The sequence below is a fragment of the Filicampus tigris genome, chromosome 13 (genome assembly GCF_054856515.1).
Source record: "Filicampus tigris isolate MCC_2025a chromosome 13, RoL_Ftig_1.0, whole genome shotgun sequence".
Taxonomy (NCBI): domain Eukaryota; kingdom Metazoa; phylum Chordata; class Actinopteri; order Syngnathiformes; family Syngnathidae; genus Filicampus; species Filicampus tigris.
In genome coordinates, this window is record NC_141229.1 from 10,446,919 (window position 1) to 10,461,445 (window position 14,527).

The following is a 14,527-nucleotide window of genomic DNA, read 5'->3' on the forward strand; positions in this document are numbered from 1 at the left end:
TCATATGAAAAACAAACAAAAGGTAATACTTGTCGTTCAAGTAAGGATAACTGTTAGTCTTTCTTAAATATAATGTATGTCAATAAGATTTGAAATAAATACATGTATTATTCCCTCTCTAAATAAATAAATAAATATAAATACATTTAATTCTATAGCCAAACTGTCCCTGCCAGGATTTATATTCACAGAATACATTCTGCAGAGCAGAGCAGGGCATAGGTCAGTCAGCGGGTGAGGGACCGAGTGTGGCAGGTTTATCGTGAAAGTAAATCACACTTGCCACCATTTTCATTTGCAAAACTCATAAATATCACTCTCGCAGTGAGCCAGGTACATCTGATGCATCCTTGACAAAAATCTTGATACTCTGCCATGTCTTGCAGATAGTTTCCATCATGTGTTCCAGTCCCCCCTCCTTGGGTGGGCAGTGGAGGACAGAAGCTCACAGAGGAGTCTCACTACGTTACGCTAACGGGAGGGAGACGGCACCGTTGGCTCGACTACGGCTTCTCGTGTGCATGCTGGACTCTGTGAGCTCCTCGCTGTGATCCTCTGACTTCTTGTCTGCAATGGTGGCCAGGAAGCGCAACGTGACCGAGTCCCATTCTTCTGGAAGCAGCAACAGCAAGAAACCCAAGCAGATGATGCATGTGGCTGCAAGGCGCACCATGCTGAAGATCACCTGGTGTTTAAGGACATCTACAGCTACAGTAAGGAACCAAAGAGGGGCAGTGGGGCAGGGTAGACAAACAAAATAAAAACAAATACAGATTAATTGAAAAAAAAAAGAAAAACAGTGACTGTACTGGGATGAGTTGGCGGATGAGTGAAGAAAATGTGGATTATCATCAATAAAAGTGAATGCAACCTGCACTGACCTTCATATGGTCTACCACGGCTAAAGCTAAGAATTGGTCTGCAGACATTTCATGTTGCCGTGGAAAACCTGACACTCCTCCTTCTAGATAACAATTTCACTTGTGGGCTGTGTTGAACACTGGTGATTGGGTTTCTTGAGCAGAAAAGGTGCAGGGCACCCTATTATTCACAGTGGTTGCAATTGCATAAAACCTAACCATTTTAATCACCCTTGCCAGAGACTCTTTTTAAAAATGTGTTTATTTATTTATTTTATTTAATGTATGTATGCAATTGATGTATTTATGAGATTACATAAAAAGTACTGAGTTGGGGAGGTCTGCCATAGGGCAAAGAAGAAGCCGGTGCATTTGGTGCAACTTTACAATCCATTCAGAGTCCGGCTATGCATTTTGTTATGTTCGGGCTTTTTTAGTTTTGTCTTCTTAGAGTTTCTGTTTCATCAATGATTGTGTCCACCTGTCTGCATTCCACCCCCTTGTGTTAGCCAATCAGCTCCCTCCTACCTTGTGTGTCTCGTCCAGGTGTTTCTCGTTGTCTTGTCAGTATGCTTGTATTTAAGTTCCTATTTTTGTTCTGTCCTTGTCGGATCATTGCTGCTGTTGTTTTGTTTCTCCCAGTGTTATGTTTTGTTCTTTGCTACTTTGAGTTTTGGACTTTTATAGATTTGTTTGTACTTGTTTTTGTTAGTAAATATTTTCTTCAGTACCCCCTGCTTCTTTTGCCTCCCTGCATTTGGGTCCTCCATCTCAAAAACGTGACACATTTGGTACCATGGCCTTCAGTGGGGATTTACAATAGCCAACTTACATTGGATGGATGGATAGTTGCTAACACAACACAAAGCACATTGAGTTTCCTTGTGTATGAAATGTGCTATAGACGAATAAAAAAAGCTGCTTTGCCTATACAAAACCTAATATAATGGCATGCAACTGTGTCACGTACAACAGTTCAGAATCGATACTTACCCATTAACATGGCAAAACAGAAATGTAAAATAAAATATATCATACTAAAAGAAAAGCTGATTATTAAAAACAAAATATTTTTATGAAATACAGCAAAGCATCTTATGTGGGCTCAAGCAGGTGGTCATCCTTGCGTCTCAGATGTACCATATTAAGTTTTTATAAAATGTTAACTAATTTAAGAATGAGCGATTCATAAACCTTCCATAAGGTAACACTAGCATTACCGCAAATTTGATTGGGAGTCTATTTAAAGATGTGGAAGCACAAATTTGTCTTCACTTTACACAATACAGCATTTTTTAAAATCATTTTCTCATCTCTAAATACTAATAATAATGTTATCTTAATGACACAATGCAGGTATAGAGGTGGCTGTCTACAAATGCGGACACTACTGAAAATTCCTAGTTCTCGATTTTGCAATACAGTAAAGTGATGCTAGTATTAATTACACTGTGTTCCAAATTATGAATGATGGTGAACCACTACACCATCAGTAACAACGTGGAGCAACATCGCTCAGTCATTCTCATTTAATTAAGCTAATTAGGGAAACTAATGATCAAAACTTTCTGAGATTGAATCAGTGGTCCACATAGACAGTCAAAACAATGTGCACAAACTGCCCCAGAAAATCTAAAACTTTCACGTTCACTTAACACGAATTAATTTGGAACAGAGTGTAAACTAAACCAAGGGCAACATTTGAGCCACATAAAGAAACATCACCTGCATTTCCTGGTACACTGAGTAGAGTTCCTATGGAGATGAGAATGGGGTACGTCAGGACCACACCGACGTGAACCAGAATGTTGAACACTGTCAAAGACACAATAGAATGATTATAGCTGACATATCTAGCTGATTTATTTATTTGTAAGGTCATTCACTGCTGGTCCAAATATGGTAACGAACTACATTCTGTAACGCCTATGTGACTTGGAGCCACCTAGTCCAACAGCACAATCACTAGTGATTGGAAGCACCTACTCTACTGTAAAAGCACAACTGCTGTGTTGTATTAAATGGGAAGTCAACCCAAACATGTTTTTTCAAGAATATGTTCTATGCAGGCCCATTAGTTGGAAGACGGCATTCTGAATAATATTGCGTTTGTGGAATAAGAGTTAATCCACCTGTTTTTAGCCATCCCAGGAGGGGCATTATTGTCACTTCTGTCAACTGAAAATGACATCACAGGTGCTCAGGGCTCAGATAATGACCAATCACGGCTCAACTTCAGAAAACAGGTGAGCTGTGATTGGTCGTTACCTGAGCCCTGAGCAACTCTGATGTCATTTTTAGTTGACAGAAGTGACAAAATGGCCACCCCCAGAGATGGCTAAAAACGGGTGGGTTAAATTAACTCTTATTCCACAAACACAATATTTATCAGAATGATTCGTTTCAACTAGTGGGCCCGCATAGAACATATTCTTGAAAAAAAATATGGATGAGTTGACCTCTTTAAGGTTAAGACTGAAACTGCACACATTTGCATGTCGGTATTGCCACTGTGTGGTGATTTATCTTATTGAACAACTTCATGAAGCCTCAAGCATGGATGTTCGACAAAAGTAATGGTGTCATTGCACCCCTCTATGGTGGAAGTACAGTATTTGCATTCTCACCCAGCCACAGTCCTGCCAGGCCACACATGTATCCCCAGGGCAGTGAGGAGAGTGAGCCCCATTGCTCTACTTTGGTCAAATAGAGGATGAGGGGCACACAGGAGATAAAGATGAGGTTGAAGAAACCCATGGTGGAGAGGAAATGAGCCACTTCGCCAAGGTTAGCACTTCCAAGGAACATTTTGAGCAGCACCTGGAGGGCGAAAAGACAAAATGGTTGGTTAACACCAGCTGCTTGGACCCATCACTTGTGTGGTTTGTGGTCTCACCTTATAAAGAGCTGAAGTTGAGGCTGAGCCTACAGCTAATGCCACACCCACAAAGGAATCGCCATGGAAACCATCAGCATACGCCATCATGACGATTCCTGTGATGGCCATGATGGCGGCAACAATCTAAACAAAGGGTCCATTAGTGAGATGGCAGCTCTCCTGCTATCTGGATCTTTTTCTCCTTCAGAATTATATACATACATACCCGGACACCCATGAAGCGGTCCTTGAGGACAATCCAGGACAAGAGAAAGACAAAGGCCTTGTGGCAGCAGTAGAGGGCAGAGACATCAGTGGCGGTCAACTTCTTCAAGGCCAAAAGGTACAAGTAGTTGGTCAGTGTCCACAGGATGGAGAAAGGTGCTGTTCGCTTTACAAAAAGCTTCAGAGTCATCCCTTCTTCGCCAAACAGCTTGCTGCACTCTCTGTCAAAGGACACGGTATCTCTTAATGGTCTGTTCCATGAAGACCTGGATTTGGTCTCCTTGAGAGTTGGTCTCTGCTTTGCAGCTAAAGTGTTGATTGGGTTGAGGTCAGGCTACTTGTGTTCTTCTACATCAAACCCCTTCAACCTTGTTTTGTGCACCAGGGCACAGTCGTATGTCATGACATGATATTATAATAACCTACGGTATAAAATAGGAGGTGAACTGCTGTCACTTTCACTCATTATAATTTTGACAAAAGTATTAAGGCACACATAATCAGTAGTTGGATATTGTCCCCATAAGTCCTAATTCTTCCTCTTACCAAGACATTTGGATTCAACTAGTGGGCTTGCATAGACTATATTCTTGAAAAAATATGTTTGGGTTGACTTCCTCTTTAACAAGATAAGCAGTATAGACATTGGATGGATGGATGGATGAACATATTACCTGAATTTTTGAATGGGTGTCTGCTTCTCCCTTGTGGTCATCACATGTCCAGAGTAGTAAATAGGAAAGAAGAGAATATTCCAGTTGCTGCTGAACCAGGATATGAAGAAAGGACAGGAGAATGACTGGAAGGTCAGCTTGACCACCTGAGTGGTACCGACCCAGGAGGAGGAGATACACAGCACCATCAGCAAGCCACCAAGCACCTTCAGCACTGTGCTGGTGCATGTCTGGTACGGGTGGCTCTCCACACTTGTCTCACTACCAGGCGTTTCGGCCTGAGACTCCAAACCATCCTCTCCTAATGGAAAAACAAACCGTTTTTCTCAGAATGTCACATGGGTAAAATGCCACTGCTGCTAGAAACTTGAAACCAAAAATACATGGGTGCACATGCTACACTATATGATACATCAATAGACTGAAAATACAGTTTTTTAACTGGAGGATTTATATTTTAATACACCTGTGTTGCATGATGTGGATATACAATATTGAGAAATATCTGTAACACAATTTCTTTCAGTCTTTTGCCACTTTGTTGTGTCACTTCCATCCAGAAGACCCATTCAATGCATTACAAAAAAAATAATTTATCTCAAAATTTGGCCACAGTATGAATGATTTTGAGTTTGGGACAGCAGGAAGAAATTTCCAAGGATGTAGGCTTGGGCGATGGAGAGCCACTGTTTGAATCCTGCTGCGGACAAATGTGAAATGGCAATTGGCTGTTGGAGAGATGCTAGTCTGCTTCCTGTCAATGTGGCCGTGAGCAAGGCATCAAATCCACCATCCCAGCACAGCTTTCACACTCCTTCACATTGACACATCTGCTTGCTTGTCTGCAGGTGTGTGATTTTGTTTCATGTGTGGTGTAAAATTAAACACAGAATATACAGAGTTGTGAGTTGAATTTCACTCTTGGAGCTTATAATGAGTTTAAATAAATTAAACAGAAATAAAAGTAAGATTATTGACAGGTACGGTAGGTACATTGATACACCAAGGGCAATAGTTATTCACTGCATAGCTGAAATGACAGGACCACAACCAGAAAATACAGACAAAACATTTAGTTAAAAAAAAAAAAAACACATTCAGAGTCCAGTATTTAATGTGACCTCCACTCACACAGAAAACTGTCTGTCTTAACACTCGTTAGACTGGAGCCCAAATGAATGTCATTTGCTACTACTGACTCTTTTATTGTGTCGAAAAGACTGCAGTCAACAATGTGCCACTAGAATTTGGCTTAAAACTTAAACGCAGTACTTTACATGGGTCGACAAGTTCAGGTACATTCTTTAACTTTCAGCATGCAGTGATCAATTTACACCAGGGCAGGAAATCAAAGATGACTTGTGCTGCCCAAGCTCTCTCTGCCAGCTCAGCATGTGGTGCTTGCCTGCAAGTAGCTCCCTTCTAGCATAGCACAGCATCTCAGTGCTCACTATTGCATTGATGGACGTTTTTCTTTTTAATCAATAAGAAGTCGAGTACTGGAAGTACAGTACAGCCACCCATGAATTGAATGATAGTAGATTGCTAGTAAATAACTATTTTTTTATTTGCTTGTTATTATCAAGTCAATTAATAATTATGGTGTGGAACTTTGGTGTTCAATAAATGAACAGTGAAACATTTCACTGCGCATCAGTGACACCATACCACATTTAACGCCACGAAGACTGAATTACGGTTAGTAAAGTAAACGACTGGAACTGGAATACTGCATGGTCAGAGTTTCATTAATTGAGTGAATCGCGGTACAGTTCCCTCTGTTATGTTTGTTTTTAGCTTTATTTTGAGAATGCCCCGATTCTTCTTTCAAAGTTCAACTTTTACAATAGAGCGCTTGCCAAATACCACCACACTCAAGGGCCTCTGGAGGTAATCTAACAAACTTGCTTTTGACAGACACAATGTAGGTTACGGATAAATGTGTTTAAAATGTCTTTCTAAGTACTGCACCACAAACTTGTTTACTTGTGTGACAATATTGCCACTCAACGAATATTGCGACAGAGGAACCGAGGACAGTTACGGTTTCAACCAAAAGTATTGGACCAGTGATGCCTTTTTGTTTGTGCTGTAGATTGAGAACATTTGTGTTTGACATTAAAAGATGACCTTGACAAGCTTAAACATTTCCAGCTTTTTGAACCTACCATTTTTCAAGTGAGCTATATGACTTTTATCAACTTGAAAGTGTGAATTTAAGAACATTCTCCTCTCATTTCCTGAGCTGAACAATCCTAGAGGATTGTTATCTAACAAGTCATCTCACTGCTTTTACCCTAATGGATAAGAACATGAATCAATATTTAATTAACATCTTGACTGCTTTCTTACATCTTTGTGATGAAAAGTATCACTGGTGTCACCCTCCACTTCATCTACGTCCTCCCTGGCTGACACTGACAACAGTGCTGCAACTGGCAAGACTGTCTGGTTCTTGCTGAACCTTGCAGTATCACTGTGAAAAAAGGTTGAAACCTTTGGTAATTTTGAGTTTATTTTGGTAAGTGCTATTTTTTTCCTGAATCAAACCTGCATACTCCCAGTTAGAAGATGGAATAGTCCATTGCGTGAGAAGGGAGGGCGGAGTACTCATAACAACCATACTAGATCTGATTAGTTTTAAGCACGTAAAATAAAAATAAAACAATACCAAATGCTTAAAATTTAAGAAAATGTTATTAATCAGTTTTTATGAGATGTTTGCGGGCCTCTTGCCTGTGTTTGCCTAATGATATGCCTATCACTGACTTTTTGAAGGGAATGTGTGTGACAATACAAAGCAGTTGTTGTACATCTTGGGATTTGTAGTATTATGGGTGTGTGTATAGGTGTGTGTGTGTGTGTGTGTGTTAAAAATAAAAATGACCAGGACGTCACACTTTGTCTGTGTCTCTTTGGTATTGTTGGAAAACAGGGAGAAATTATCATTACTGCAATCAAGATTAGTATAGGGGTACATAGATGAAATTTCGATTGAGTACCTAAATACGCTAATTTACGGATTTTAGGAAAGGGTCTCATTCCGTTCTGTCTGCTGTCATTCTGCAAGAGTACAGCAGCCCCATTATTGTCTGCTTCTTTTCATCCTCCAAGCAAAAAAGTGTTTGTGTTTGACATTACAGAGAAATCCTAAAGCCTTTAGTGTTGGATGCAGTCGCTTCAGTCCTAAGGTATAAAAGCCACTACAGGCTGATCTGCAGCCAACATGCGGTGATATTAAAACTCCACTATTCCCCTGCCCCAGAGAAGCAGCTCTCATGGCCAACATTCTCCTCTCATATGAGGCTGTGCTATTGCTCACAAATGTTCCTGCTTCAGAAGTTCCCAAAGTGGTGCATACAGCATGGCAAATCACTATTTGAACATACGTCAACACATCAGCAGTCGAGGGTCAGCCATATTTACACTATATTCCTCTGATGGCAAATAAGGTCATTGAAAGCACTAACCTGATTCAATCTCACCAAGCAGCTCCTACGTGCTGCATGGAACAGTATCGTTCATTACTGGCTTGTTTTTAATGGAGCTCATCTTCACTGTGTGAGTCACTCTGCAACTCCAACCCAGCATTTCAATCCGGTGTGTGTTTTATCGCGACGTTGATGGATGGACTCCCGCTGGAGCTCACGGTCATGTCAGCAGCATTGTGCAACCTTGATAAGTCGTCTTAAGGAGTAGAGGGATGCTGATGATGCTTACGGAAAGGGGATTAGGGTACCGGTATCTTATTTCAATCTCTAAAACAAAGGTGAGCTTTACAGATTAGAAAATGGATTTAGAAGACGTTGAAGGCTCTTAGCGCGCCTGCTTATTTTTGAGTTGTGAGCATAAATGCTCAATAGTGTGAAAGGACAAGTGAGCAAAACTTGCTGATGTGTTTCTTTTGTCGATTTTTTTCCTCCTTTTGCATCCAGGCTGGGCCATGCATTGCTGGCTATCTATCTGCATGCAGCACATCTTCCTCCAAAGATGCAAAGGTGTGTATTTCTGCTTCGCATGCACAACTTCAACTCATCACCCTAACATGACATGTACCGGTACATTCTTCACATGAAAACTATACCGTATGTGCTTAAAGCCACATAAGCAATCATTTTCTCTTTTCATATGGCTTACAGTTCACTTATTCTACATGTAAAGACACAACCTTTATACAGGATGTAGAGTTAACTTGGAGTTACCTTCAGAGATGGGGCAGGTCAGGACCTGAGTGCTGTAGGAGCTGAGAGGAGCCACTCGGGCTGAGTGCTTCTTCATCCTCCACTGGGGGCCACAACACACTGCCCTTCCCTGGGAAGTCTATTTATGTGTGTGAATGTGCATGCACGCTCAGCAGCTCTTCCTCCTCGCTCCGTGCATGCTTACTCCTCCGCTTCTTTTTCTTTTCCTTCTTCTTCACAATCTTCGCTTAGCCCCCCACCCACCCCCACAACTCAGCCTGTCCGCTTCCGAGATCTGTCAACTCTTCTCCTCAGCACTCCAGTCCGGCCCAGCTCACTCTCTGCACACTTCCTCTGTCTCGCTCTGTCTGGACAGTAGTGACACAGCTGACTGGCGGCGCTACTGTTGCAATGTCATGCCGTGATCCAGCGCTGCCACTGTCTCCAAGGGAGACTGAGCTTCAAGTGTGTGTGGCATGGCGCAATCACTACCCTCATCTCACTCCATCCTCGCCACCCCCACCTCGTTTGTCTGTGTTCAACTCGCTTTACCCCTCCCTCCTCTTTTGCTCCACAAATCAGCAGCTTTGTTTGGATGGTAACCAAGCAGCCCTGGCTGATTATGCTGCGCTAGCTCCTCTCCTCTAGTGCTTCCCATCCTCTTTCTACCTGAGCAGGCTTCTCTCTGCACTCCCCCGTTGTCTTCAGCTGCACACTTTTGCCCTCTGTCCTGTTTTGGCTTTCACATGTTGTCAGTATGTTTGCGCATATCCTCAACATCATCGAACCGATCTTTAGAAACGGCATAGATGAGGGTACTGTGCTTAGGTTTTTGGCCACTAATCCATTTGTTAAGTCGGCATTGGCAATGCTATGAAAAAAAGGGCACTCAATAGTACACGACCTAGGTCACCCTGGAGGGACCACAGTGTTTTTTTGGTTTTTTTTTAACAGCTGAACTTTATTCGTGGTTAATCAGAGGCAGTTTAAATGGTGCCAGCTGTGTGCCAACTACCATTTAGAATAACTCATCCGTTTCTTCTATGCAGTACAGATCAGCCAGCCAAATTCTAGTACTGCACAAGAGCATTCAGCATATTATTTTGTATGCTGTGTCTGAGCTTACGGAGGAAAACAAGTCAAAGTCACTGTTTGGAATGTTCCTGGTGAGGGCCATAATTCAATACCAAGGTGACTTTTAATTGTTTGAAGCCATATTACAGAAACATGCAATACTGTGATGTAATATTTCTATGGGATATATATAGCTGTGAGTGCACTTTTATTGTATCTTGTATGAGCGCAGCCATGAAGGAACAAAGTTCAGCTAAATGGACCCTAAACCTGCAGCCATTAGAATGAATAAATGTACAAGCCATGCAAGTTCAGCTGAAGCTATAACGTTTGCTCTGGTGTGAGTGGAAGATAGGAGGATGGATCCCATGAGAGGAGGGTCACTTAAAAATAGACCTGCTGATGAGTGGAGACAAAAGCTAGACAGAGAGGGACGGCAAACAAAAGCATCCAGTCAGCAAAGCCCAGGATGCTAATCGCTATCTGATTAAGAGTGATGTGTCTGGCACAGGCACTGTCACCGTCACTCCGAATGTAAGATAGCTTGGGGCTGTAGGTTTGAAAAATGACGGTAGTTGCGCTGTAAAATGTAGATATTATTTTGTAGCATGATAGTATGTGTAGCTATCTTAACTGAATTTATTGTTTTATATCATAATGGTATGCTCGGTCATAGTGGCATGGCATTTGTCTGTCTGGCAGCCTGAAGTTTGAAATGGGCACAATGTTGAATTAATAACTCTCTATCCATTGTAACCACCAAAACTACACTGGACATGCCTACCACGTGGATGTACCACAGATCAAAGCAGCAAATAATAAGGCATCTACCCTCTTAACCCCCAAAGCAACAGCTGCAACTCCATCTACTGAATCCTTTTATTAGACCCTTTTGTCATTTAGATTTCCAAACACTTCTCAATCATATGTGGCTTTTTTTAGAGCCTCTCTGTCGCTAAATATCTCAATGAGGATGAGGAAGAAAGATGAAGGATGGGAAGAAGATGGTCATCTAGTCATCAAATATCATCTCTCATTTTCTACTCTCAGACGTGTCTGCGCTCACTTTGCCCTCCAAGTACTATACTGTAGTTGGAACTATGGAGGATGACGGCACCTAGTGGTGAATAAGAAAATAGTAGATACAGTGCATTTCAAGTCCATCCATCCATGTTCTACAAAGCTTATCCTCATTAGGGTCGTAGCTGAGCTGGGGGCCTATAGCACAGCTGATTTTAAGATAGGCGGGGTACACCCAGGACTAGTCAATCGCAGGGAACATTTGCACGTCACACAAATTGACAGTTTAGAGTTTTCAATGAACTGAACATGCATGTTTTTGGAACGTGGGAGGAAGCCAGAGAACGAGGAGGGAAAAAAACTAAAAATCTACACAATCACGGGGCAACTCCAAGAGGAAGGCTTTTTTTAAACAAACATGAATCAAAAGGCTATTTGCTTAATGGTTAATTGTTTTCAGATTTTAAGCTGGTAAAAATTGCACTGGAACCCATTTTGGATCCAAAGTGCATACAGACCCTAACTTTTGGAAAGGAGGCTTAGTTTAGAAACATTGCAACAATACTGCAAATGCATACATTTGCTGTCTAACCAATTGCTAAGGAATATTATTATTTTTGTCATGCCTTCTGACCTTGTGCATGACAATTGAACTGTCTCTACGAGTGACCAAATGTTAAAAAGGAAGACCTGTCTTCCTGTGTGTATGCTGCTTTAATCAATATACCTATGTATATGCTGCAACAAATAAAGAGTAAACATAAACTCTTCATTTCATTAGAGGGTGTTGAAGGTCATCTTATTGATGTTGTGCACTCATGGAGTCTACAAGGGCACTGTGAGGCAACTCACAGTACTCAGGCCCGCTCGTAAAATGAGAAAGACCATTCTAAACTTGACTCTATTGTGCCATAATATCATCTAATTATAGTATTTAATTACAGCGAAGTTGAAGCTGGCCGACTCTCCGAAATCACCTGACGAGGAAGTACATCAACATCATCAATATGGCTACAGCGCCCAGGATCGTGAGTACAGGTCAGCATATTATCTAAGGTCCTGTGGTGAAACATTGAAAAGAGTGAAACATTGCACCCATTACATACAGGGTGTTTTCACAGATTCCCAGGAGACTGTGGAGGCTAGCAGCACTCCAGGAGTCATTCAGGCAAGGCTTACGTTCCTGTCGACACTAGGCTTGTTATAAATAGCTCTGCGAGAGAAAGCATGGGAATGTTCAAAATAGCTGCATGAACATGCTCAATGTTTAAGGAAGACATTTATTGCTGTTAACATTGTTTATAGATTTCATACAGAAAAGATGATTGAATTATAGAATGTAGTGTATTCCTCCCTGCTTCCTCTATGCCCTTCGACTGCACTTTCAAACACGATGCAAGTAGTTTCTCATTTTAATTTCCCTCTAAGTGTATTAGGTGGCCTTGCTGTGAAAGCAGTGATGGGACAATCACATTGCTGAGCAGTGCCTGTCATTTCTCCTGCATTAGGCCTGTTCAGCCAGCAGGGAGTGTGCCTCCGCCACTGTGTTGCCCCCTTTTTAATTTAGCCATTTAAAACAAGTTACAAAGAAAATCACTTTAATGGTTTTCCAAGTGACGCTGAGGAGGCATTTACTGCATGCTATTGTCGTGCGGAACAGCAGGAGCCAAACAGCTACACTGGGAATAGCACTTTGCCCGTTTTTTTTTGAAAGTCAATTCAATTGCCATTTCTCTTGTGCATATCACTGAGGTTGGGATAATTTCCTCTTTCTTGTTAAAAGCTGCAATAACTTTGCCTCAAAGCACCATTACGGTATGATGTATTACAGCCAAGACCTTGTCACGAAATATAGTACACAAGCGCCTCAGAGGCAAATTCGAGCTCTACACAGATGGCAAGTGGCAATAACAACAAAGTGCCAACAGGATCTTACTTAATATAACATTACGCCATAGGCGAAACGGGATGAGCCCCAGTGTTCCATTTATGTGACACTTTGTCTATGGGAACTGATGCTCATTGACGCTGTGCTAAGCAATACTCATTCGCACTCAAAAAAGTGACTTTTCAGAAAATCCGTTTTGTGCATGTACAGTAGATGATTAATTAATGCAGACTGCTTTTCACTAACCATCACAGTATGTTTAATATCTGTACAATTACCACGCCCTGGGGTATACCTTCTGTTGAATAAAAAAATGACTTGATGAATAGGCGGCAGCTGCACAGATGGCATATCTTATCGGAAAATCTGAAATGTTTCCCAAATCAAATAAAGCCCTCAGCTTGCAGACGCGTGGTCTTTGTTAGGCTGGGAATGGGTGTTATTATGATTCACACCTGCTCCTTAGGCCTGAAACTAGAGCACACTCGACACCCCATCATTCACCTTCATCAGTCACATGTGATGCAGGACAATGTGTATGTAAATAACACTGCCTGACTATGCTGGTATTCATAACATATACTGGTCCTTAAAAGTGACTCAAAGAAGGAAAAATTTCGACTAGACTTGTAAAATGTGTGAATAAAACAACGACTATTGTGATGAATGCCTCTCCTGGTGGCTTTAGGTTGTTATAAAAATTTAATGCATGAGTCGTTGCCCGATGACAGTCCTGTATAGATAAAGTACATTTGAGAGTCATTCTGTTCTGCAACATTTGAAACATGTGGTGGTGCTTTATACCAGCGTTTCCAAATTTTATTCCGCCCATTGCACATATTTTACATTAGTGAAATGCGCTTCACCACTAAACAAAATTATCACAAATAATTGATACACATATAATTTATGGCATCTAACCACAGAGCTGAATTGTTCAACCTGTCGGTAATTGTCATTGACAAAGATAGTTGAACAAAAATGCATTATTTGTTGTAAATAAATATTTTTTAGACCAATTAAGTGAAATTGAATAATGTCCTGCAGCACACCTGATGATCTCTCACAACTCACTGCTTTAGGCTTAAGTGTACGGTGAATTCCTGCATTATAGGTACAATTCAACAATGCAACAATTGCTGCTAGTACAACCCCTAAAATATAATCCGGTAACAATCACATTTGTTCATGGATTGCTTACACACAAAACGTGGCTCATTATCGGAATTGTTTGGGAGTTGTTGTGTCGGTTTCCAATCTAAAGTTTGGGTTGCTGCTCATTAATAAGATCTCCCTCTTATGGGATCAACCTGGACAACTAGATATCTCTCCAAATGAGAGTGCAGTATTGCATCCATTCTTAGAGGGCACAGTTATTAATGAGCACGATGCTCATTTCCTTTTCCTTGCCTGCAGTCTGAAAAGCTATTGTAACGAGAAGCATCTTAAGGACCCTTAGCTTGAACATTTTCTTAATTGAATTTGCATCTTTGCATTTCCTCTGCCAAACAAACATCAAAAAGGTGTTACTGCCCAAAATTGGGAGGGAGGCTTGTCGATGTTTAAATAATGTGTAGTTGAGCTTTTATGTAACAGCCAGGGCGAGATGTTTGGGAGCTTGCGTGCAAAGTCCAATTCATTTCAGCTTCGGAAATGCGGCTCCTCATCCGTAATAAAGGCGATAGACAACCAGTGGTGCAAGGTAAAAGGCATTGTGCAATCCTTGT

At 41.3% G+C, this 14,527-nt stretch overlaps 1 protein-coding gene and 1 long non-coding RNA gene across 3 annotated transcripts in view; one reads left to right on the forward strand and one right to left on the reverse strand.

Moving 5' to 3' along the window:
* The window catches only part of slc35f4 (solute carrier family 35 member F4), a 16,223-nt gene continuing 1,696 nt past the window's right edge, over positions 1-14,527 (reverse strand). Inside the window, exons 1-7 of one of the 2 annotated variants that reach the window (XM_086049678.1) lie at positions 8,840-9,098; positions 4,638-4,938; positions 3,965-4,184; positions 3,757-3,882; positions 3,488-3,680; positions 2,586-2,675; positions 1-708 (exon numbers count right to left, since the gene is read on the reverse strand). In XM_086049678.1, coding sequence (XP_085905804.1) covers positions 467-708; positions 2,586-2,675; positions 3,488-3,680; positions 3,757-3,882; positions 3,965-4,184; positions 4,638-4,938; positions 8,840-8,915 — 1,248 coding nt within the window. In that variant the 5' untranslated portion in view covers positions 8,916-9,098 and the 3' untranslated portion in view covers positions 1-466. Of the gene's footprint in view, positions 709-2,585; positions 2,676-3,487; positions 3,681-3,756; positions 3,883-3,964; positions 4,185-4,637; positions 4,939-8,839; positions 9,099-14,527 lie in introns of those variants that run through there. The other variant, XM_086049677.1, reaches the window with a different exon arrangement.
* LOC147137538 (uncharacterized) overlaps positions 9,859-14,527 on the forward strand; it is a 21,404-nt gene continuing 16,735 nt past the window's right edge. Inside the window, exons 1-3 of the long non-coding RNA XR_015089328.1 lie at positions 9,859-10,009; positions 11,857-11,950; positions 12,021-12,080. This is a non-coding gene — a long non-coding RNA (uncharacterized LOC147137538). The remainder of the gene's footprint in view (positions 10,010-11,856; positions 11,951-12,020; positions 12,081-14,527) is intronic.